Consider the following 25,875-nt stretch of genomic DNA (forward strand, 5'->3'; position numbering starts at 1 on the left):
GGAAACAGCACTCTGTCTTCTTCATCAGTCCTCTGCACCCATTAAATTTTGGCCAGATGCTTTTCAGACTGCCATTTTTACAATTAATCAGCTTCCCTCTTCGATTCATAAAGGTATCTCACCTTTTGAAAAATTGTTTCACAAGAAACCTAACTATAATTTCCTTCGAACATTTGGCTGTCTCTGTTTTCCTCTACTAACAGCTTATCGATCTTCAAAGCTTGATTTCAAATCTAAACCATGCATCTTTCTTGGTTATAGCATCAATCACAAAGGTTACCGTTGTCTGGATATCAATTCCTCTCGAATCTATATCTCAAGAAATGTAATTTTTGATGAATTTCAGTTTCCCTTTCGGTCATCTTCCTCTTCTCCTTTTCCAAACCCTAATTCCAACTTTCCCCTTTTTAAAAACCCTAATTTCCCTCCACTATCCCTGACGTGGTCAGTCCCACTCAGAGACTCAGGGCTCACTGGTCCACCTGGACCACCTCGCCCACACATCAGCCGTCCACCCACTCAACAAATCTTACGCTCCACTCACATCAGTGATCATCACCCACCTTCTAATCCAACGGCTCCGGTGGTCGGTCACTCTAACTCACCTTCACCCACTACTTCATCACCCACTCCATCTCTCGACAATCAGTCCCCTGCATCTGACGTCCATGTGGCCACCAACCCCTCTTCATCAGACCAGTCAGCCTTTTCTGAACCCACCACCAATACCCTAAATCAACTGTCGTCTTCTCCAACTACCTCAATTCTAAATAACCAGACATCATCTTCTTCACCTGTTCTTCAACCTCCATCTTCATCTCTCCCATCCAAACCTCCTTCCACAACATCTACTCACCCTATGATTACTCGAACTAAGGATGGTACTCGAAAACCAAAGGTCTTACTAAGCTCTGTTTCTCTATCTAGCTCTAGGGATTCCAATACTTTGGAGCTTGATGAACCCAATACATTTCATCAAGCTTCGAAGCATAAACATTGGATACAAGCAATGGAGGACGAAATGTCTGCACTCCATAAAAATAAAACATGGACTCTTGTCCCTAAAGATCCTACTATGAATATTGTCGACTGTAAGTGGATTTTCAGAGTAAAGCAGAGAGCAAATGGTCAAATTGAGAGGTACAAGGCTCGGCTAGTGGCTAGAGGATACTCCCAACAACATGGGATAGATTATAATGAAACTTTTAGCCCTGTAGTGCGTCCAGCCACCATTAGAGCTATCTTATCCCTCGCAGTTTCTAGTTCTTGGTCTATAAGGCAACTAGATGTGAAGAATGCCTTCCTAAATGGTGACTTATCTGAAGCTATATTCATGAATCAGCCCAAGGGTTTTATTGATCCTAGATTTCCTAATCATGTTTGCAAATTAAGTAAAGCTCTATATGGCCTGAAGCAGGCTCCTCGAGCTTGGCATTTCAAATTCAGTTCCTTCTTATTTCAATTGGGATTTCTCCAATCAATTTTAGATCCTTCAATGTTTTATTTTAATTCATCTTTGGGATTAACCATTTTGTTGCTTTATGTGGATGACATTATAGTGACTGGGTCCTCTTCTCTGGTAATCAATCAATTAATTCAGAAGTTGAAGACCAAATTCGATATGTCAGATATGGGTGATCTCAAATACTTTTTAGGAATGGAGGCATCTAGGCACTCAACATCAATTACTCTAACTCAATCCAAATACATCAATGATCTCTTGAACAAATTTGGTATGGCAAACTCCAAACCAGTATCCACACCTGTACTCTCTGGTAAGAAGCTTTCAAAACTAGATGGAGAGACTTTATCAGACTCCTATTCATTTAGAAGCCTTGTTGGTGCACTACAATACCTAACTCTTACTCGACCAGACATCTGCTATGCTGTAAATCAAGTGTCAAAATTCATGTCTTCTCCTTCTTCAATTCATTTAACTGCAGCCAAGAGAATATTAAGATATCTAAAGGGTTCTATAAATGAAGGGATTTGCATTCGAAAATCATTATCACTTCCTATATTGGGTTTCTCTGATGCTGATTGGGCAGGTTCTCCAGATGATAGAAGATCTACCTCTGGTTCTTGTGTGTATCTTGGTCCTAATTTGATTCTATGGTCCTCCAAAACACAACCAACAGTGGCACGATCCTCAGCTGAGGCAGAGTATAGAGCTGTTGCTCACACAAGTGCAGATGTGATCTGGTTGAAGAATTTGCTTCAAGAGCTTGGGTTTCATGTTCAAACACCTCCCATTGTTCACTGTGATAACATAAGTGCTACCTATCTTGCAGTCAATCCCATCTTGCACTCAAAAACTCGACATGCTTCCATTGATTTTCATTTTGTTAGAGAACAAGTTGCAGCCAAGAAGTTAGTGGTCAAGTTCTTACCTGGCAGTGAGCAAGTAGCCGACATATTTACAAAGGGTCTCTCCACTTCAAGGTTTAATGATCTAAGATTCAAGCTCTCTCTTGTCAAACGACGTTCGGCTTGAGGGGGGATGTTAAGTGTTAGTTATAGTTATGTCATAGTTAGTTATAAGAGTGTTAAGTGTTAAGTGTTAGTTATAAGAGTGAGGGTTATGCTTTATTTTTGTCCCTTGATCAAGGGTATTCTTGTAACACTTAAACCCTATGTTTATCTCTATATATACTATGCAGCCCTACTCGAGTGGGCATCCTTGAGGTTTCAAACATTCTTCAATTTCAAACTTGAAAACATATTTAACTTTGTATAGTCGTCGTCCACTAGAGACCCATCAGAAATCATTTCTTCCATTCCATCCATCAAGGTCAGTTTAAGGCTTTTAAGGTTGTGAGCATAAGTAAGCCATGTAAGGTTCTTTATTGATGAGCACCATTTAATATCCACTTCTTGAAGGTTTGAGAGACACAACAAGTGCTCTTCTTTAAGTTGATCAGCTGCCAAAATCAACTGCTTATTATCCCACACAATCTCTAACTTTGGTAACCTAATCAGAATTAGAGACTCCAAGCTTTGCATCCCCCAAGGGCTTATTCTCAACTCTTTCAGTTCAAAGCAAGATTTTAACTCAAGTTTCCTCAAATTCTTCAAGTTAGCAAGACATAAAGAGTATGAAGAAGAAGAAGAAGAAGAAGAAGATTGTGATGATAGTGAGAGGGAGGTGATATCTTTACCTCGGTAAATAGATAGGCGCCTGGTGCATAATTGAAATTTGTAGATGTTAACCAACTTTTGAAGAGACACAAGATTGTCTATCCCGATTCCAAGATCATTTAAGTATTTCAAGCTCTTTAACTCCATTAAAATAACATCTACTTCCCATTCAATTTGGAAACACTCATATAGGTCCAATACTCGCAACTGTGTAAGACAATGTATCACCCCATTAGGTATTCTAATCGTACGACCTTCCAAACGTAAGAACATCAACTTCACCAAATATTTCAATGAACTAGGTAAAACCAAATCTGAATGTGGATTATTTTTCTTTACCTCGAGATATCGTAATTCACATAACTGACCAATACTTGCTGGCAATTCATAAATTTGCTTTGCATCTATGCTTAGAAGTTTAAGGTGAGGCATATTGTGAAAAGCCTCACCAAGTTCGCTATTGTTCTTTAGCGTGTTGAAGAATATCAGAGTTGAGAGATTTGAGCAATTTGATGAAATACGTAGGCAATAATTGCAGATGATCTTTGGCACGAATATCCTTTCAGCCTTCTCCCACTGATCAAGTTTTGGCTCTAGGCCATTCTCTATCAGATATTTTCCTTTGCTTCTCCCATAGTCAGAGACTATCCAAATTGCTAAATCACGAACAACATCATGCATTTTAACAAACTTGACTTTCATGTCGTTATCTTCCTCTAACAAACCCACACTCTTAAGATATCCGATGATGTCATGACCTTGGTCCCGAGCTTCGTCTATGTTCTCAAAATCATCTATTAATCCTTCGGCTATCCAATAGTCGATAAGTTTTTCTGTATTAATACGATGATCTTCAGGGAACAATGAACAATACAGGAAGCATGATTTGATTTTTTCGCTCCGTAAATTGTCATAGCTAAACTTTAGAATAGGCAAAACTTCATCATCCATACCAGGAAAGGCTGATGCTGATTTTTGCAGTACATTTATCGCGTGCCTCCATTCATGTACCGTCGTCTTGCTTGCCATAGTTCGACCAATAGTGTTGAGCGCCAGAGGTAGACCACGACACTCTTTTGCAACGACTTCTGCAAGTGCAGGTATTTGTGGATGACCATTTACCACATCTTTTCCAACTTTCTCTTGGAACAGACTCCAAGCTCCGCTCCAGTTTAAGCAATCTACTTTGATCTTTCTGTTGGAATCGGAGCCAATTTTGGCTCGACCCGACTCGTCAAATTCAGAAACCGAACGCGCCATTGCGTTCGTCTCGTCGAGCTCTTAAATTTAGAGCAAAGAATTACTCGAATCCGATTCCGGATGAATGAGAAATTCGAGTTTGAAGTTTGGGTGAAAAAACGGTTAAGTCAGGGTCTGAAACGTCAAACGGGACAAGTTAGATCAGGGGTCGTTTGAGCGAATACCACGCGCATCCAAATCTGTGGGCACATTTCGGTATTGATCTGACGGTGGGCGTTCCACCCGAGATTTTCACCCAGATCCGACGTCCCAGATTATAACCGACTTCAACAATCAGTTATACTTCCTGTTTGGTCCCTAATTCCGAACAGATATGTCTTTTAACCCAACAGACACTATGCATCCATTCAACTCCTATATAAACCAACCAAATCCACTCCAATTTTCAATCAATTCATTCTCTTCTCTTCTTCTCTTCCCTTCTAACAATTAGAGGTTCTGGTTAGCCTAGAATATCTAATTAAAGAAGTATTTTCTAGAGGTTCTGGATAGACTAGAATATCTAGAAAAGGAAGAAAGAAGTTCTTCATAGGTCGTCTAGAACATCAATTCAATTCATTCTCTTCTTCTCTTCCCTTCTAACAATTAGAGGTTCTGGTTAGCCTAGAATATCTAATTAAAGAAGTATTTTCTAGAGGTTCTGGATAGACTAGAATATCTGGAAAAGGAAGAAAGAAGTCTCGAGTGAAATCTGAATTTCCAAAGCATCTAGAAGATCATCCGCATCAGTCAAAGAGCTCATAATACTGACAAAGGTTCGCCCGCTTTCAGAATATAGAAGTACCATCTTAAAATTCTGAAAGGTTAGTCGTTGTATCCCGAAGGCATTCACCCTAACGTTTGGTACTGTTACGGGGTTGTAAAATGTCTTAAGGAAAGAGAATTTATTCTTGCCTCGACTACATTAAACACCTATCTCGGTTAGCCCGAAAGAAGGAATATTGACTTATCTTTATTCTTTAATAGTTTATCTCTCTATAAAGTTAGAGAAAGGAAACTCTGTCCGAATCAAGCCAAGACAGAGAGAAATCGACTTATCAATTAATAACCAGAGAACAACAATCTTAAGACATTTTATATAGCGATTATTTCTCTGGTTATAAGATATTAATTTGGCTTACTTTCTGTGTGTTTCAGAAAAGGAAATGGCACGAACAAGAACCACCCTACGGGTTCTTCAGCCTAACACCACATACGTGGAAAACCCAGAGATGTTCAAGGGAACTGACTTCGCTCTGAAGTAGAAGCGAGGCAAGTCGAGGAAAAGGCAAAGGCCTGTCGAATGCTACAAATGTAGAAAGCGAGGCCACCTAGCCAAAGATTGTCACTCCACATATGACAGTCAAAGGGAAAAAGCCGATAACCAAGCTTTATTAGCAAAAGACACCGAAAATCGGAATCACCGTCTAATGATTACTGAGTTCGAAAAGGCGTTTGATCTACTTCATAAAATGAACCTCTGTGCAGAGGCACATGAAGATAACCTGGTTAACAACCAGAGATGGTGGGTCGATTCTAAGACAAATCATCACGTTTGTAGTGACAAAAGCCTATTCTCTTCCTATACAGAGGTAGCCGAAGGAGAAACCTTATTCAAGGTAAACGGCTCGACCACCCAAGTCAAAGGAAGGGGAAAGATCGTGTTAAAATTCACTTCCGAAATAGAGGTGACTTTGACCGATGTACTCCATGCTCCAGACAATCAAAAGAACTTGATTTCTGGTTCTCTTTTAAGTGAGAACGGGTTCAGACTAATCTTTCTGTCAGATATCGTTATCATATTTAAGAAAATGATGTATATTGGAAAGGGCCACTTATGTGGGGGGTTATTTCAATTAAATATTACCCATGTAATGCCGAAGGCACCTATTATTAATAAAATTAATAATTATGCGTATATTATTGAGTCCTCCAATATTTGTCACGAAAGATTAGGACATGTGAATAATAAGTCATTAAAGACATTAATGAGCTTGGAGTTAAATTCCGAAACTCGAAATTTACTCAAGACGTACATGTCAAACATTTGTATAGTAAAAAATGACTAAAACGTTGTTCAAAGTCTTTAGACTTAATTCACAATGAACCCTATAACCTAAAAACGGTTCAAACATAAGGTGGAAAAGGCAATTCATTACCTTTATCGATGACTCCACTTGGTTCTGTTACTTACCAACACGTAAGGATAAAGCAATCGAAAAGATCGAGCTTTATAAAATCAAAGTAGAAACTCAACTTTGTAAAAAGATTGAGGCTTTGAGAAACGACTGAGATGGAGAGTATGAATCTCCCTTCGCCGAGATATACGCCAAGAATGGCATAGTTCATCAAACGGCGACTCTTTTGGTATAATGGAAGCACAGAACATTAGAAGGGATAAAACTCGATCAGTGGAGATTAAAAATCGATGATCAATCTAAGCTCGATGAATTTTGTGAAGTATTTCACTAAAATTCTACTACTAGCCAAGAACAGAAATAAGGTTCAACCCATGGTGACCACAAATGTTGACTTAGTTGATGACTCTTAAAATATCTTCTCGATAACAGAGACATCGAAAAACTAAGCGACACCTTGACCACCAAGTATCGACATAAATACTGGGTGTGAAACCGTATATCGAGAATACATAGAGCGATCAATGATGAATACATGATCTTAAAGATTCAATTCGATGACAAATCGAAGATGACAACCGCATAAGTTAGCGGAAAAGTATGTCAAGACAAATGTCAAAACCTAAACGGTTAGACAAGGTCGATGACAGAATGTTCTCGTTATACAAATAGCTACGAGACGATAAACTGTTCGAAAGAAATCATCGGTCTGAGATAATGAAAAATTCCGTGAAACACTCTCGAATACAAAGTTGACGAAGAATGCAAAATTCTGAAATTAAACTTGTCTTCGAGAAAGTAAGTTATTTCGTATAACATATTCAGGCGGTAAATAATTCTCGAGAAGGTCCTTAGGCCTGTCTAAGAATTACAAGGAATCCTCAGATATGTTAAATGGAAGGACCTTGGCTGAAAGATCTCAAGATCAGGAGTTATTATAAATAAATCCTTAAAGTCTTTGTAAGGAGGTCCCTAGTTTTGTATCATTACAGAATAGTCCTTATAAATCCTCATGGCAACCTAATCTTCTTGGATAGACAAGAGAATTAAGGTTGATAAGACGTAAAGTTGAATATTACATCATTCGGTCTAGACGTGACTCGAATAGTAAATTCAAGGGTCTTGGTAAGATTTTCAATTCAAGAGTATGAACGAAATCTAGAGACGATAAAGGACAAAAATAATGAATGATAACTTTGATGATCATAGTCTATCAAACGAGTATATATGATTAAGACATATAACTTAAGAAAGAGTTAAACGAGAAACTCGCCTTGTATTATATCTCAAGGTTTTAATGATCATAAATCATCATGTTATAGAACAAAACTAAAGACACTACACTAAAGAAATTGTGTACGAAAATAGTTTTGTTAAAGAGGAGAATCCAATGGTTACCCTAGAACTGTGGGGGCAGATATTGTTACATATCTGAACAGTACCCTATATGGAATACTATAAAATTCCACCCAAATTGACGAATAAGAGAAAATACTCTTGAAATGTGGGGGGAACCAAAAGGAACCAAAATGCCAATTATAAATGGCATAAAAGTCTCTATATTCTCCTGACGATACAACATCATATGGACGTGAAAAGAGGGAAATTATAGAGTACCTCGGAAACCAGATTTAACCAATAAGAATGTTGGTCAATAAGGTTTAATTGAGTTAAGAACTATAGTTATATTCACTAAGTTGTGACAAGAGTCGGAAATCAAGTGTGTGAATATAAGTGATGACGTGAATGTCCAAATTCACTCAACAAATCTGGGAAAAACACAAATGGAAAGAACTTCTCTTCCTAATCCTAAACTAAGTAACGAGATTCAACCGTGAATCATCTGTTCAAAAGAACAGACAATACTAGTTAGGAATAAGAAAGTGTTTAAAAAGATATGATTCGATGTTTTTCCAGATTGAATCATTACTCATGATTGATAATCTAAAGTGCAAGGTTAGACAGAGAATGGTAGAATAACCACTCAAAAACCACGATAAGCATAAATACTTGAATTTGAACAAATTCAAGAAAGAGTTATCATAGTAACAAATAGTTCTTAGGTATCTGAGCAGACTTGTATTAATTGGTTGTACATATCATAAAAGAAAACGAAGATATGTGGACAACACTCGAATCTCAGATACAAAACAGTGGATATGACAAACCACTAAGGGCTACGATATCACAAAATCCTCAGAGGCAGACGTGCATAGCTGGATCAATAATGTAATCCTAAAGGCCTTGATGGATACATTGTTTTGGAGAAAGCAAAGGAAGTAGGTGAACTTCCTGGAGGATATTTGTTTGTGATTGAAGCCAGTGCACGCAATAAACCTAAGTAGTTGTTGCGTAGGCACTAATACGGTAAGTCTAGAGAATTCAAAATAAATAGACTAGCACCGTAAAGCAATTGCTCTCAAGGAATGCATAAATTAATTATGCTCAATCCTACGTTACCTGGCGGATCCGTAAAGAACAAGGGTGAACAAGAGAGTTGAAATTGCATCATCAAGGGGAATGTGGCAAAAACGCCTAAAGTAAATGAGTAAAGGCATGGTGAAACCCTACCTAGATGACTGGAGATCCCACGATCTAGGTTCAAAGGGCAACTGAAGCTATATCCTGACTCGACAGTAACACTGTAAGAGATTTCTATCTCTTACCCATTCCTAGGATGATAACAGTGTTGCCTGCATTGAGAGGCTAAGCATTAAGCTTTTAATGAATCCGAAAACTTAGAACTTGATTCTAACGTGAGGTATAGCAGGATACCTTATTACGGATAACCTATATGTGTGTGAATTGATGCCGGTTCCGTGGGAAGGTCGTCTAGGCCGACTTCTCTAAAGCACACATGAATTCGGGAATGTTCAGGGCCGAAATGAACACAACCGAGAACCTAAGTCGGTAAGGGATTAGCTGTGTGATAGCTATTCAGGTTTACAATTTCCAGGACTCAGTTCAAGACGATAAGTTCACTGCCGTCCTTGTAGACCTTGTAGTTATTCACTAGGAAAGGTTCAAAGTCGAAAGACTACCTTCTTCCGATGCAGCGAAGTTCCGCATATGAGCTCTTTTAGTGTCAGTATGTCAGTATAGTATGTTTGTATATAGTAAACCTCGAATTTTCATTCATGTGGGGGATTGTTGGAATCGGAGCCAATTTTGGCTCGACCCGACTCGTCAAATTCAGAAACCGAACGCGCCATTGCGTTCGTCTCGTCGAGCTCTTAAATTTAGAGCAAAGAATTACTCGAATCCGATTCCGGATGAATGAGAAATTCGAGTTTGAAGTTTGGGTGAAAAAACGGTTAAGTCAGGGTCTGAAACGTCAAACGGGACAAGTTAGATCAGGGGTCGTTTGAGCGAATACCACGCGCATCCAAATCTGTGGGCACATTTCGGTATTGATCTGACGGTGGGCGTTCCACCCGAGATTTTCACCCAGATCCGACGTCCCAGATTATAACCGACTTCAACAATCAGTTATACTTCCTGTTTGGTCCCTAATTCCGAACAGATATGTCTTTTAACCCAACAGACACTATGCATCCATTCAACTCCTATATAAACCAACCAAGTCCACTCCAATTTTCAATCAATTCATTCTCTTCTCTTCTTCTCTTCCCTTCTAACAATTAGAGGTTCTGGTTAGCCTAGAATATCTAATTAAAGAAGTATTTTCTAGAGGTTCTGGATAGACTAGAATATCTAGAAAAGGAAGAAAGAAGTTCTTCATAGGTCGTCTAGAACATCAATTCAATTCATTCTCTTCTTCTCTTCCCTTCTAACAATTAGAGGTTCTGGTTAGCCTAGAATATCTAATTAAAGAAGTATTTTCTAGAGGTTCTGGATAGACTAGAATATCTGGAAAAGGAAGAAAGAAGTCTCGAGTGAAATCTGAATTTCCAAAGCATCTAGAAGATCATCCGCATCAGTCAAAGAGCTCATAATACTGACAAAGGTTCGCCCGCTTTCAGAATATAGAAGTACCATCTTAAAATTCTGAAAGGTTAGTCGTTGTATCCCGAAGGCATTCACCCTAACGTTTGGTACTGTTACGGGGGTGTAAAATGTCTTAAGGAAAGAGAATTTATTCTTGCCTCGACTACATTAAACACCTATCTCGGTTAGCCCGAAAGAAGGAATATTGACTTATCTTTATTCTTTAATAGTTTATCTCTCTATAAAGTTAGAGAAAGGAAACTCTGTCTGAATCAAGCCAAGACAGAGAGAAATCGACTTATCAATTAATAACCAGAGAACAACACTTTCCGTGGGCTTCCATTTGCCCACAAACAACCTCAGATCTAGTAGTGAAAACGACCATAGACTTGTTGGTTTCATGAGTAGTACAGTCACAAGACGGAACTCCTATACTTTGTAAATCAATGCGTTGCCAAATATCGTCCAAAAGCAACACAAATTTCTTCTTTGTCAAAACCCTGAATATTTCTTTCGCGTCTCTGTTTAAATCTGGTTCTGCAGGTAGTGTCAACCGCAGCGAATCCGCGATTTGTTTCTGAACGTTTTTTAAGTTCAGATCCTTAGAAACCACAACCCAGATCACAAAATCAAAGTTATGACTCCTTTTGGGGAACTCGTTGTTGAGTTTCTTCAAGAGTGTAGTCTTCCCAACTCCACCCATCCCATATATACCCAATATTCTGACTTGATCATCTTCGTTAACAAACTTCCACAACTCTTCAAGCTTTGGTTCCATACCAACAACAACAGCTGCCATTGGCATCTCTTGAATCTGTTCTTGTGGACATCTTTCAGCAACAACACTAAATTCTCCTTCACTAATCAATTCCTTCACTGTTGATAGCTTTTCAATCACTAAGTTGCTAAGCTTGTAATCAGTCCAACAATTATTTGACCGACGAGAACGACAAAAACAACCACGTGAATCGAGTATTTGAGTAGTTATTGGTTGTTGTAAAATTCCATCAACTTCTAGCTCTATAGATTCAACCCTTCTGAGCCAATTCTTAACTTCATCAGTGCATTCCTTTGGTTCTCCTAGGTCTGACTCCGCAAGACGGATTTTCTTCATGACATCGATTCGTTTACTCTTCAATTGATCAATCGTAGATGTCAAAGAAATGAGATTTCTTTTGAGGCTACAGAGGTTGGTAATGTGAGGAGAACAACAACCCCATAGCCGAGAGATGAGGTCGATAATGGGAGTCACAATATCCATTGAAGATAGTTTATGTTTCTGAAGTTTTTTAGTATGATAAATTTTGTAATTGAAGATAAGAAGATGAAGAAGAGATGACACAACAAGTAAACGTTAAAAAAACAGCTGGCTACTACTGCAAATTCAAGTGTCTCGAAGGGTATGTCATAATCTATCTTCTTATTCTTTCATATGCATCAATCGTTAAGCTTAACATTGTGAATTGTTGTTTTGACGTATAACTAGCAAGCATTATGTTGGTTCTGTGGTTTCTTCTTAGGGATATGGAAGTTCCGATGAGTTGGGAAGAAGATGTTTTAGTGCGAAAGAGTATCCAAGATAACAAGTATTCAGAATTGTTATCTGAGTTTGATTCACTTAGTCTTGGGAGGGAACTAAACGTCTCAGTGGCTGAGTAAGATTACCTCTTTACTAGCATTTCTTTTATTCAACCGAGTGTTTATGAATGAATTAAGACCCCCTATCCAAGATCTAAAGATGATTGTTTTGGTGAAACACAGGGGTCAGAGTTTGAGGACGACAAAAACGCAATGGCGGGAAAAATAAAAACTCGATACAGAGAGAAGGGGAAGACAAACGTGCAATAGATAGACATGTTAATAGATAGCCCAGACTCCAGCTTTCTGTCGTAGTGTTCATCCTCATCCATCTGTATATTGCTATGTTACCAATACAAACAATACCCACAGTTAAGAGTTATGTGGCTCAAAACTTGAAAGTGAATAATGTAATAACCACAACTTTCATGAAAAACAAGAGCAGGTAACCTCTAAATCATCAAGTTCGAGCTGGTCCATTCGTTCTGGCTCGAAAAAGCTGATATCGTAGTGATCCAGGATGATTTCATAAGTTTTAATTTAGTTAGATTTGTATCGGGTCTCCTGAGAAACTTTTGACCTTTTGATTCTAAGCCTTCCTACCATAGCTTGAGTTTGCAAATACCTTCTTCATTTTGGAATACATCTACTCTAGTTTCATCCAAAAAAAGGTAAGGCCGAGTAGGGGAACTACATAGCCTGTGTCGGCCCAAATGGCCGAGAATCTCGTATCTCGACTCAGTCTCGGATCTCTCTAATACGAGACTCGACCGAAACACTGAGTTAGGGTTCGAGTTTCTCGTCTATCACGGCCGATCTAGACCGAGACCGAGATGCACTTACTTGACTCCGCCGAACAACCGTTTCAAATATTTTGGACTTTTTTCTTTTTTTAAATTTTATATCCTAATTGCGTACCAGCTATTTATTATCTTCTTTACTTATTATATTCTCAATCAATCTATGATAATTAGCAATAATATAATATAGATATTTTAGGTCTTTTATCTTATATAAACTTTGAAAGTTCTAGTAGATTAGGAATACAAATTATAAAGAAGACATCCCAAAATTAAGAACTAAGAAGTAAAGAAAAGAACACAAGAAGACATTTTAGGTCTTTTGCCTTGTAATGTAACATTAGTAACAGGATTACAAGAGATTGGCCAGATCGAAACAGAGACCGATATAAACTACATGGTATGGGAACATATGCTCTTTAAGTTGGCTAAATCAATCAACCATATAAGTTGCAGAGGTAGAAACGTCTTTACCTTTGTGAGATCATCCATTGAAAACCCATGAGAAATTATTTCTTCTATTCCAACCATCTTCTCTAAGTGAAATGGTTTATGGCAACCATAGACTTCCACATTTTTGAAGGTCTGGAAGACACAACTCCAGCTCATGTTGACTAGACAAAACCAGCTGCATATTATCCCCCACTAACTTTGGTAACAGAGCCAAATTTAGATACTCCAAGGTTTGCATCTCCCAAGGGCTGATTCTCGACTCTATCAACTCAAAAGAAGCTTGTAACAGAAGAAAAAGCGGTCTTTGACGGTGTCATCATCCCATTCTAAACTATCCCACCATTCCTTCTCCCCATAAATACTTTTTAAAGTATTATTTTTGTTACTGTTGTTGTCGAGTGGTAGCTTCTTCAATTTAGGACACCTTGTTATGTTGATAACTTTCAAAACGGGGAAAGCCAAACTATTCGAACATATGCTCCTTAAGTTCCGTAGATCATACAAGCGTAGATATGTCAGATTTGAAAACAAATTTAACTTTGTATGGTCGTCGTCCACTAGAAACCCATCAGAAATTATTTCTTCTATTCCATCCATAATTCCCAAATTAAGGCTTTTAAGGTCCTGAGCATAAATAAGCCATGTAAGGTTCTTTATTGATTCATATCCACAGCCACAAATATCCACTTCTTGAAGGTTTGAAAGAACCTCTGCTGCTGGCAAACCCATCTGCTTATTATCCCACACAATCTCTAACTTTGGTAACCTATCCAGAATTAGACACTCCAAGGTTTGCATACCCCAAGGACTGATTCTCAACTCTTGTAACTTTTCACAACATTCAATTCTAAGTGTTCTTAAATTCTTCAAGTTAGAAAGACTTAAAGAATGTGAAGATTTTGACAGTGAGACAGAGGTGATACCTTCACAGTCTGTGATAAATAGCCCTCTGGTGATGAGTTGAAATTTGGAGGTGCTTACCAACTTTTGAAGAGCTACAAGATTGCCTATTGTGATCCCAAGTTCATTCAAATGTTTCAAGCTTTCCAATTCCATTAGACTTGCACAACCCTCCATTTCCCAGTCCTTGAAGTCAGAATAATGCATATCCAACACTCGCAATTGTGCAAGACAAGGTATCACCCCACTAGGCAATTTATTACCAATTATCCCCATATGTAAGAACATCAACTTCGCCAAAGACTTTAACTCGTTTGGATATAAATTCAACCTTGTATGCCGTAGATAGAGGTATCGTAATTCAGAAAGTTGACCAATATTTGCTGGAGATATAGAAGGTGTAACCATGCTTAGAACTCTAAGTTTAGGCATATTCTCACAAATCAGACCAAATTCTGCTAATCCCCCATTTAAAACTATCAAAGTTGACAGATTAGAGCAATTTGTTGGATGATTAATATTATGACGTCCATTATTCATCACTGATATCTTTTCAGCCTTCTCCCATTCATCGAGTCTAGGTTCTAAACCAACGTGGGCCAAATATTTCCCCTTGTTTCTCCCATAATCAGAGACTATCCAAATTGCCAAATCTCGAACTACATCATGCATTTTAACATCCTTGATACCTGAGGTCAGTGTGGCCTCCTCCAACAAAGACACACTCCTGAGATTTCCAATGATGTCATGACCTTGGTCACGAGCTTCGTCTATGTTCTCAAAGTCGTCTATATATCCTTCGGCTATCCAATAGTCGATAAGTTTTCCGGTGTCAATAATATGATCTTCTGGGAACAGTGAACAATATAAGAAGCAAGATTTGATTTTATCGCTCCGTAAATTGTCATAGCTAAACTTTAGAATAGGTAAAACTTCCTCATCCATACCAGGAAACTCTGACGCTGACTTATGTAGTACATTTATCGCGTGCTTCCATTCATGTACCGTATTCTTGCTAGCCATAGTTCGCCCAATAACGATGAGCGCTAGAGGTAGACCAAGACATTCTTTTGCAACGTCTTTTGCAAGCGCAGATATTTGTGGCTGACCATTTATCACTTCTTTTCCTACTTTCTCTTGGAACAAACTCCAAGCTTCGCTCCAATTTAAGCAATCTACTTTCATCCTTCTATGGGCTTCCATTTGCCCGCAGACAACGTTAGATCTAGTAGTGAAAACTACCATAGACTTGTTGGTTTCATGAGTACTACTATTAGAGTCGAAAGCGGGAACCCCTATACGTTGTAAATCAATCCGTTGCCAAATATCATCCAAAAGCAACACAAATTTCTTCTTTTTCAACACCCTGAATATTTCTCTAGCTGTTGTGACTAAATCCGAGTCGTCTGACAGAGTCAAATTAAGTGATTTTGCGATTTGTTTCTGGACGTTTTGTAAGTTCATATCTTTAGAAACCACAACCCAAATCACCAAATCGAAGTCATGGTTCCTTTTGGATAATTCATTGTTGAGTTTCTGCAGGAGTGTAGTCTTTCCAACTCCACCCATCCCATATATACCCAATATTCTAACTTGATCATCTTCATTAACAAACTTCCACAACTTTTCAAGCTTTGGTTCCATACCGACAACCCCGGCTGCTGTTGGTATCTCTTGAAACTGTTCATGTGGACATCTTTCAGCAACAACACTAAATTCTCCTTCACTAATCAATTCCTTCACTGTTGATAGCTTTTCAATCACTAAGTTGCTAAGCTTGTAATCAGTCCAACAATTATTTGAACGACTAGGACGATAACAACAACAACAACCACGTGAATCGCGTATTTGAGTTTGTTCTAAAATTCCAGCAACTTCTTGCTCTATTGCTTCAACCCTTGTGAGCCAATTCTTCACTTCACCAGTGCGTTCCTTTGGTTCTACTAAGTCTGACTCGGCACGATCGATCTTGTTCGTGACATCGCTTTTTTTACTCTTCAATTGCTCAATTGTAGATCCCAAAGAAATGATATTTCTTTTGAGGTTGCAGAGGTTGGTAAAACTAGGAGAACAACAAACCCACAGACGACATATGAGGTCGACGACAGGAGTCACAATATCCATTTGATCGAGATTTGAGTTTCAACTAATGGTAGAAATAGCTTGGTTTGTAAATCTGGTGATAGAAGTTGAAGTTGGTAAAGTAAGTCTCAATTAAGTAGGAATTTGAGCTGGGGAAAGATAGTTCAAAGTAGATCATATATTTGTGGTGTAGAATGTTTCAAAAGATAAAGTATCTGTGGAGAGAAATTTAAATGGGCTTTGATCAAATTATAGGGTTGGGTTTGGGTTGGAGTAAAGGCTAAGGGCCAGGCGGCCGGATACATCTCTGGGTCCATCAAGTTTGAAATTAGATGCAAATTGTCTGCTGGTGAAGGACATATGCTCAATTAGGTTATTGTCGGCCAATGCCTTCAAGTCAAAAACTTTTAAATTTGTATTCTGGACTCATCACTCGGGAACTTCTCTATGCCCATTTCACAAGATATCCCAAACTAATACTAGAAAACAAAAGCTAAACAAGATACCTTGAGACCAAGTTGCAACTTAATTTACAAATGATAAGGTTAAACAAAACAAATCCAATTCAAAACACGAAAAGCAAAAGTTTGTGATCCCCAAAGATGCAGATAATACTTCACCATGACGACAATCCTCTTATGTATATATTTTTCAAAACGGGGAAAGCCAAACTATTCGAACATATGCTCTTTAAGTTCCCTAGATCACACAAGTATAGATACTTCAGATTGTGATGATAGTGAGAGGGAGGTGATATCTTTACCTCGGTAAATAGATAGGCGCCTGGTGCATAATTGAAATTTGTAGATGTTAACCAACTTTTGAAGAGACACAAGATTGTCTATCCTGATTCCAAGATCATTTAAGTGTTTCAAGCTCTCTAACTCCATTAAACCAACATCTACGTTCCATTCAATTTGGAAACACTCATATAGGTCCAATACTCGCAACTGTGTAAGACAACGTATTACCCCATTAGGTATTCTAATCCTACTACCTTCCAAACGTAAGAACATCAACTTCACCAAATATTTCAATGAACTAGGTAAAACCTGTTAGTGAAGACCTTGATGATGATGGTGTTATCAAAGTGTAAGAATAAACAAAGTTGTTAAAACAAAAGTAGTGTTATCAAAGTGTAAGAATAACAAAGCTGCTAAAACAAAGTGTGGGTGCCTTAGCTATGCTATTGAGTGCCTAAGTAGATATAAGGTCTGCCTATATTCTAAATAGTTGTTAGAAAGTTAGTTAAGAAGTTGTTAGATTAACAACTCTCTAACTAACCTTCGTTTTCTCTCTCTAAACTCTTTAAATAGAGCTGAGTAGTTGTAATTCAAGTGAATCGATTTCCAAGCTAATAAAGTTGTGACTTCTCTTTATTTTCTCTGATAATCTTCATCTTCTTCACTACTAATTCATCATCTTCTTCATCCTTTCCGCCATTAATGTCATTTAAGCTAATCTTTACATGGTATCAGAGCTTGTTTAAACAACAAATTCATCTTTAATTCAACGAAATCGAATCAAGTAAGTTCTAATTTTCAATTTCTCTTATCTCTAATTCATTCATATTCTAATGGAATCTTCAAGTTCTTCATTACAAAATTCAAGTTCAAACACTAATGTTTCAATTTCAAATATATCAAATTTTATATCTGAAAAACTAGATGGATCAAACTATTTGTTATGGAAAGATCAATTTGAGACTATTCTCTTAAGTACTGATCTCCTAGGTTATGTCGATGGATCGATTATGTCTCCAAATAAATATATTGTTGAAAATGGTGTGGAAATGTTAAATCCATCTTTTCTCACTTGGAGAAAAACAGACAGTTTTGTCAAGGCTTGTATGAAAGCTACATTCACTCGAGCTGTATCATCTGATGTTCTAGGGCTTGATTCAGCCAGGGAAATTTGGAAATTCCTTGAGATGATGTACATTGAGGAATATGAAGCTAAGATTGCTTCTTTAAAGGAGCAGCTTCAAAATGTTAAAAGAGGAGATCTATCTGTTAGTAATTACTTAAGGAAGATAAAGAATATTTCTGATTCTTTGACTGCTGTGAGTAATAAAGTACCTGAATCCGAACTCTGTAGAATAGCTTTAAAAGGATTAGGAAGAGAGTATAAACAGTTTGTTATAGCTACACATCAACGTGAATCCAAATTATCTTTTCCAGAGTTAAGAACTCGAATTATCCACCATGAACAGTGGTTAAGTACTCAAGAAAATGATGAAGTAAATGAGTCTGCTTACTTAGTTAGGAGAACACAGTTCAAACAGCAAGTAAAACCAAATCAAGTTGGTCAAAATCAATTGAGGTATTCACAACCTCAACAACAAAGGTATTATGCAAATCAAGAGCAACAAAATTTCTCAAACAGCAACAAATATAGCAATTATAACAGTAATCAGTATGGCAACTATAATAGCATTCAAAAGTCAAATAATGGTATTCAAAAGAACTCTCAATCAGGTGAAAGAGCAAATGATTTCGATTTCTCTAGTATTCCTTGTGGAATTTGCAGAAAATGGGGCCATGCTGCTTCTAAGTGCAGATACAGGTATGCTCCTGATGATTCTTATAAACTCTATAATAGCAATAATTCAAATAATAATCATAATAGTACAAGCATAACTCATAATAGCATAAATAAGAATTTCAATAGCAAAGATAGACCAAACTTTGCTGGTCTGCATCTATATGAAGAAGGAGAGCCTTCTCATTCTCATTCTTATCATGAAGAAGAGAAACTAAGTGAAGAAGAAGCATATGATGCTCAATTTGGTCAATTTGATCAATCTCTGGACAAAAATGAATATGAAGAAGCTCTAATGGTTTCAGTGGTTAAGAAGAATAATGATTCTACTTCAGCAATTTGGTTAGCCGATACAGGGGCTACTAGTCATATGACCTATGATGGAAATGCTATTACAAATGAAAGAAGCTATTCAGGTTCCAACTCAGTCATGGTTGGAAGTGGAACATGTATACCAATTTCTAGCACAGGTGATACTAAACTTACAACTGATAATCATATATTTGATCTCAAGAATGTATTAGTGGTTCCAAATATCAAAAGAAATTTGCTCTCCATCTCCAAATTTACAAGAGACAATCAATGCTTGGTACAATTCTCTCCTTGGGGTTATAAAGTTTTGGATATTTGGTCAGATCAGATTTTCAGTGAAGGGCCAGTGATAAATGATCTATATCCTATCACATTTGAAGTACAAAAACCTCATGAAGCTCATTTTTCATAAGTGAATACTTCTTCTTCCATCTGGCACAGTCGATTGGGACACACTTCTGATTCTATACTTCACTTATTAGCCAGGAATAAGGCTATAGACTTGAATTTTGAACCTCAACATGGTTTATGTCACTATTGTCAATTATCAAAGAGCAAATTACTTCCCTTTGCTAATTCTCAAAGCTATACATCAACTCCCCTCTACTTAATCCACTCAGATATTTGGGGTCCAGCACCAATTTCATCCTCAAGAGGAGAAAGATACTATATTCTCTTTCTTGATGACTATAGTAGACATTTATGGGTTTATCCACTCAAGACAAGATCTGATAGTATCTCTTGTTTCAAACATTTTAAAGCTCTATCTGAAAATCTCCTAAATACCCAAATCAAATATTTTCAAGCTGATGGTGCTCCTGAACTAGCTAAAGGGGACTTCAAAGTTTTTCTTGATCAAAGTGGCATTCTTTTTAGAAGCTCTTGCCCATATACACCACAACAAAATGGCAAAGCTGAGAGAAGAAACAGGCAAATTACAGAAGTTGGAAATGCTTTGCTTTTTCAGTCTCATCTTCCAAAAGAATACTGGTATGAGGCCTTTTCTACAGCTGTTTTTATTATAAATAGGTTACCAACTAAACTGCTAAATGGTTCCTGTCCTCATGAGATCTTATTTCAAAAGAAACCAGACTATACTCAGCTAAGAGTTTTTTGGAGTCTGTGTTATCCTTTCTTGGGTAATACTAGACCAAATAAACTTTGTCCCAAATCTGCTGCTTGTACTTTTGTTGGTTATAGCCTTCATCATAAAGGTTATAAATGTCTAGATATTGAAAGTGGGAAAATTATTATATCAAGACATGTTGTGTTTGATGAGACTGTGTTTCCTTTTTCCTCAATTCAAAATTCTAAGACATCTCCTTGCACTTCTTCTAAAATATTGGAGCTACCACATCATATTCAGTTTGGCTCTGCACCTATTTCAAGCACTGCACCTGTTCAAAGTACACCACCTATTCAAAGTCCTGTACAAATTCAAAATACCTCACCTATTCATAACTCACCCTCTTCTGAACAACAAATTGTTAACTCACAGTCTGTTCATCCTATGAGAACTAGACTTAGAGATGGTATTTTAAAACCCAAATTTATTCCTGATCATATAGCACACTATAGCAGCTGTCACCCTCTTCCTCTTACATATGTGGCTTTGCTCAACCAACCAGCTGAGCCTACTACCTATAAGCAAGCATCTAAAGACCCAAATTGGTGTAAAGCAATGCAGGATGAATATGATGCCTTGATAAACAATCACACTTGGGTTTTGATTCCAAGCTTACCATCTATGAACATTTTGGGTTGTAAATGGGTCTATAGAATCAAATATAAGGCTGATGGCACTGTTGAGAGGTACAAAGCCAGATTAGTGGCTAAAGGTTTTCATCAAATGGATGGCCTTGATTATTCAGAGACCTTTAGTCCTGTAGTTAAAGCTACTACTATTAGACTTGTGTTAACAGTTGCTGTGTCAAATCATTGGAGCATCCTTCAACTAGATGTTTCGAATGCATTCCTTCATGGACTCTTAGAGGAAGATGTGTTTATGTCTCAACCTCCTGGTTTCATTGATGCTACATCTCCATCCTATGTTTGTAAGCTTCAAAGGAGTCTTTATGGCCTAAAACAAGCTCCTAGAGCTTGGTTTACCAGATTTGCTACTTTCTTATTTACTTTGGGGTTTAAGAAGAGCTCTCATGATCACTCCATGTTTGTGAAGAGTCAAGGGTCTTCTATTATCATTCTCCTACTCTATGTTGATGATATAGTGCTTACAGGTACCCACTCTTCTGACTTAACTTTTCTTATTAACACTCTAAAGTCTGATTCCCAATGAAGGAGCTTGGTTCTCTCAATTTCTTCTTGGGTATTGAGGTAACTAGAAACTCAGTTGATGAGCTTCTTCTAACTCAGAGAAAGTATGCTCTTGAATTACTGCAAAAGGCAAACTTGTTGGATTCAAATCCTAGCATCACTCCTGTTTCAGGGGGCAATAGATTATCTAAGTATGATGGTGAGCCTCTTTCTGATCCCACCTTCTATAGAACTTTAGTTGGGGGTCTTCAGTATCTTACTATGACACGACCTGACATCTCCTTTGGTGTTAACTATGCTGCCCAATTTATGCAAAATCCAAGCATCCTTCATCTTCAATTGGTTAAGAAAATTTTAAGATACATTAAGGGAACAATTGGTTATGGGATTTCTATAACTCAAGGAAATTTGACAAATTTAGTGGGATACTCAGATTCTGATTGGGCTGGATGTCCTGATACAAGACGCTCCACCACTGGTTACTGTATTGTGCTAGGTAATTCTCTTGTTTCATGGTGCTCAAAGAAGCAACCAACTGTTGCTAAGTCATCAACAGAGGCTGAATATAAAGCCTTGTCTATTGCTGCTGCTGAAATGCAATGGATCTCTTTTGTCCTCACTGAGCTAAAACTATCAATTACCAAGCCTTTTGTTCTATATTGTGATAATCTTGGTGCCAAAAATATTGCTGCTAACCCTATTTGTCATGCTCGAACAAAGCATATCGAAGTTGATTACCATTTTGTTCGAGATTTGGTATCTACTGGTTCTATTGTCATTAAACATATTCCAACTGCTGAGCAACCAGCTGACTTGCTTACTAAGGGTTTGGCTCGAGCACTCTTTGTTCCTCTTCGTGACAAACTGATGTCTTTGTCTGGATCATCAGTTTGAGGGGGCATGTTAGTGAAGACCTTGATGATGATGGTGTTATCAAAGTGTAAGAATAAACAAAGTTGTTAAAACAAAAGTAGTGTTATCAAAGTGTAAGAATAACAAAGCTGCTAAAACAAAGTGTGGGTGCCTTAGCTATGCTATTGAGTGCCTAAGTAGATATAAGGTCTGCCTATATTCTAAATAGTTGTTAGAAAGTTAGTTAAGAAGTTGTTAGATTAACAACTCTCTAACTAACCTTCGTTTTCTCTCTCTAAACTCTTTAAATAGAGCTGAGTAGTTGTAATTCAAGTGAATCGATTTCCAAGCTAATAAAGTTGTGACTTCTCTTTATTTTCTCTGATAATCTTCATCTTCTTCACTACTAATTCATCATCTTCTTCATCCTTTCCGCCATTAATGTCATTTAAGCTAATCTTTACAAAACCAAATCTGAATCTGGATTATTTTTCTTTACCTCGAGATATCGTAATTCACATAACTGACCAATACTTGCTGGCAATTCATAAATTTCATATACATTAATGCTTAGAAGTCTAAGGTTAGGCATATTGGGAAAAGCCTCACCAAGTTCGCTATTGTTCTTTAGCGAGTGGAAGACTATCAGAGTTGAGAGATTTGAGCAATTTGATGAAATACGTAGGCAATAATTGTAGATGATCTTTGGCACGAATATCCTTTCAGCCTTCTCCCACTGATCAAGTTTTGGCTCTAGGCCATTCTCTATCAGATATTTTCCTTTGCTTCTCCCATAGTCAGAGACTATCCAAATTGCTAAATCACGAACTACATCATGCATTTTAACAAACTTGACTTCCATGTCGTTATCTTCCTCTAACAAACATACACTCTTGAGATATCCAATGATGTCATGACCTTGGTCACGAGCTTCGTCTATGTTCTCAAAATCATCTATGAATCCTTCGGCTATCCAATAGTCGATAAGTTCTTCTATATTAATACAATGATCTTCAGGGAACAATGAACAATACAGGAAGCAAAATTTGATGTTATCGCTTCTTAAACTGTCATAGCTAAACTTTAGAATTGGTAAAACTTCATCATCCATACCAGGAAAGGCTGATGCTGATTTTTGCAGTACATTTATCGCGTGCCTCCATTCATGTACCGTCTTTTTGCTTGCCATAGTTCGACCAATAGTGTTGAGCGCCAGAGGTAGACCACGACACTCTTTTGCAACGACTTCTGCAAGTGCAGGTATTTGTGGGTGACCATTTACCACATCTTTTCCAACTTTCTCTTGGAACAGACTCCAAGCTCCGCTCCAGTTTAAGCAATCTACTTTGATCTTTCCATGGGCTTCCATTTGCCCACAAACAACCTCAGATCTAGTAGTGAAAACTACCATAGACTTGTTGGTTTCATGAGTAGTATTGTCACAAGAAGGAACTCCTATACTTTGTAAATCAATCCGTTGCCAAATATCATCCAAAAGCAACACAAATTTCTTCTTTGTCAACACCCTGAATATCTCTTTAGCTGTTGTGTTTAAATCTGGTTCGCCTGGCAGAGTCAAATGAAGTGAATCTGCGATTTGTTTCTGGACGTTTTTTAAGTTCATATCTTTAGAAACCACAACCCAAATCACCAAATCAAAGTTATGACTCATTTTGGGGAACTCATTGTTGAGTTTCTTCAAGAGTGTAGTCTTTCCAACTCCACCCATCCCATATATACCCAATATTCTAACTTGATCATCTTCATTAACAAACTTCCTCAACTCTTCAAACTTTGGTTCCATACCAACAACCATAGCTGCTGTTGGCATCTCTTGAATCTGTTCATGTGGACATCTTTCAGCAACAACACTAAATTCTCCTTCACTAATCAATTCCTTCACTGTTGATAGCTTTTCAATCACTAACTTATTAAGCTTGTAATCAGTCCAACAATTATTTGAACGACTAGGACGATAACAACAACAACCACGTGAATCGAGTATTTGAGTAGTTATTGTTTGTTGTAAAATTCCATCAACTTCAAGCTCTATAGCTTCAACCCTTCTTAGCCAATTCTTAACTTCATCAGTGCGTTCCTTGGGTTCGCCTAGGTCTGACTCCGCAAGATGGATCTTCTTAATGACATCGATTCGTTTACTCTTCAATTGATCAATTGTAGATCTCAAAGAAATGAGATTTCTTTTGAGGCTGCAGAGGTTGGTAATGTGAGGTGAACAACAACCCCATAGACGAGAGATGAGGTCGATGACAGGAGTCACAATATCCATTGAAGATAGTTTTATTGTTTGAGAAATTTTGTATTGAAAGATAATACGATGAAGAAGAGATGACACAATGATGTAGATTGTTGCGGAAGCGTAAAAGTAATGGAATCCACCATTGTTATTAAACTAAACTAACGAAATAAAACTGATGAAATAACGATAAAAGCAATAAAACGATAAACTTGATTAATAATAAACGATAAACTTGATTAACAATAAACTTGATTCATAATATTCTCTGATCTGAATAACAAGGACGGACCTGACTTCCTTTTATAGGAACTTAGAAACTTCTAGATAGACTCAAATTAGGATTCCTAAATATCAAAGATACTCAAACATAGAAACTTCTAAACCTAGACTTAGTAGGAAATACTAAAACATGGAAACTCCTAAACTCTAACCCTAATGGGCTCGGCCATGAGGCCCTCTAACTAGCTCGGCCGTGAGGCCCATCTTGATGGTCTCCATCATACTCCCCGACCGAGAACGAACTTGCCCTCAAGTGAGACTCAACAATGCAATCCTTAATTCCCACTTCGAGCGAATAGTGCATTGGGGTTGAAGGACACCCACTTGGACGAAATCACTAGCTTCAATCTCATACTGCAAAGAATCTTGCAAAAATAAATGTAGGAAAGAAACTTCCAACAAATTGCAACATCTCCCGTCATCTTTTAATTTGATGAAGAAGACCACAAACACCACATAATACTTTATTGAAAAATCAACCTTGAATTTCTTCACTTGAACGATCTTCCCACGTTCATCTTCGTGTTGCTTATAAACCAAACTCGAATATGGCTTAATCAAATCTAAACTAGAATGAACTGACCTTTTCAAGCTAAAAGAGGATAATTCACTTTGTTTTTCTTTTTCCTCCGTCGTTGAGAAAATTTTATTCTTTTTGTCAAGAACTTCTTCTTCAATATCATCGAACACGGTGACCGAAATAACATTCGAGAACTGTCTACTGGATTCAATCTTTGTCTCCACATATGAAAAAATTTCATCTAAAGGAAGAAAAACATATCTAAAGATGTTTTTCAATGTAGTCCAATCGTCGACGAATTTTCTTCCTTGATCAATGAGTCTCCATTGCATCTCGTTGAATTTTTCATAGACTCTTTTAGACAAGTGTTGTTCGATGACAAAAACCTTATCTTCGTCATGGATTTCTTGGTTTATAAACCAATCTTCCATCTGTTGAATCCAAAAATCTATATGATATTGATAATCAAACATAGGAATTTTGGAATCGACATTAATTTTGTTTTGATCTTTTCGATCAACGTAGAGTTGTTGTGCATCTCTTAAAGGATCCCAACCTAAA

General features: G+C 37.5%; 3 protein-coding genes and 1 long non-coding RNA gene across 5 annotated transcripts in view; 1 reads left to right on the top strand and 3 right to left on the bottom strand.

The window, feature by feature from the left end:
- Window positions 1–25,875, top strand: part of LOC147563999 (uncharacterized) — a 35,720-nt gene that overhangs the window by 4,044 nt on the left and 5,801 nt on the right. The window lies entirely within an intron of this gene.
- On the bottom strand, window positions 2,498–11,813 carry LOC147564000 (disease resistance protein RPS5-like). The gene is made up of 2 exons (XM_086642740.1): window positions 10,790–11,813; window positions 2,498–4,333 (listed from the first exon to the last, which is right to left on the bottom strand). The coding sequence occupies exons 1-2, from the start codon at window positions 11,722–11,724 to the stop codon at window positions 2,689–2,691; spliced, it is 2,580 nt and encodes an 859-aa protein (XP_086498866.1). The 5' UTR covers window positions 11,725–11,813; the 3' UTR covers window positions 2,498–2,688.
- LOC147564001 (disease resistance protein RPS5-like) lies at window positions 13,129–16,904 on the bottom strand. 2 transcript variants are annotated; one of them, XM_086642736.1, is made up of 3 exons: window positions 16,030–16,904; window positions 13,564–15,970; window positions 13,129–13,517 (listed from the first exon to the last, which is right to left on the bottom strand). In XM_086642736.1, exons 2-3 carry the CDS (start codon window positions 15,836–15,838, stop codon window positions 13,477–13,479), a joined length of 2,316 nt encoding a protein of 771 aa, XP_086498862.1. In that variant the 5' UTR covers window positions 15,839–15,970; window positions 16,030–16,904; the 3' UTR covers window positions 13,129–13,476. The 2 variants fall into 2 exon arrangements, with proteins under 2 accessions (XP_086498862.1, XP_086498858.1); XM_086642732.1 differs by having other exon boundaries at window positions 13,564–16,904.
- Window positions 16,981–24,545, bottom strand: LOC147564002 (disease resistance protein RFL1-like). Its single transcript, XM_086644418.1, has 2 exons — window positions 22,725–24,545; window positions 16,981–17,328 (listed from the first exon to the last, which is right to left on the bottom strand). The coding sequence occupies exons 1-2, from the start codon at window positions 24,543–24,545 to the stop codon at window positions 16,981–16,983; spliced, it is 2,169 nt and encodes a 722-aa protein (XP_086500544.1).

This window comes from Eschscholzia californica, unplaced genomic scaffold (genome assembly GCF_041429995.1).
Source record: "Eschscholzia californica isolate CP2 unplaced genomic scaffold, dmEscCali1.0.p SCAF_1, whole genome shotgun sequence".
Taxonomy (NCBI): domain Eukaryota; kingdom Viridiplantae; phylum Streptophyta; class Magnoliopsida; order Ranunculales; family Papaveraceae; genus Eschscholzia; species Eschscholzia californica.

Coding starts and splice junctions, on each gene's coding strand:
- LOC147564000 (XM_086642740.1), bottom strand. CDS start 11,724: ATGGATATTGTGACTCCCATTATCGACCTCATCTCTCGGCTATGGGGT. Junction 4,334..10,789: donor CAAATGGAAGCCCACGGAAA/GTGTTGTTCTCT, acceptor CGATTCCAACAG/AAAGATCAAAGTAGATTGCT.
- LOC147564001 (XM_086642732.1), bottom strand. CDS start 16,318: ATGGATATTGTGACTCCTGTCGTCGACCTCATATGTCGTCTGTGGGTT. Junction 13,518..13,563: donor CTGTTACAAGCTTCTTTTGA/GTTGATAGAGTC, acceptor CAAACCTTGGAG/TATCTAAATTTGGCTCTGTT.
- LOC147564002 (XM_086644418.1), bottom strand. CDS start 24,545: ATGGATATTGTGACTCCTGTCATCGACCTCATCTCTCGTCTATGGGGT. Junction 17,329..22,724: donor ATAATCCAGATTCAGATTTG/GTTTTGTAAAGA, acceptor CTTCACTAACAG/GTTTTACCTAGTTCATTGAA.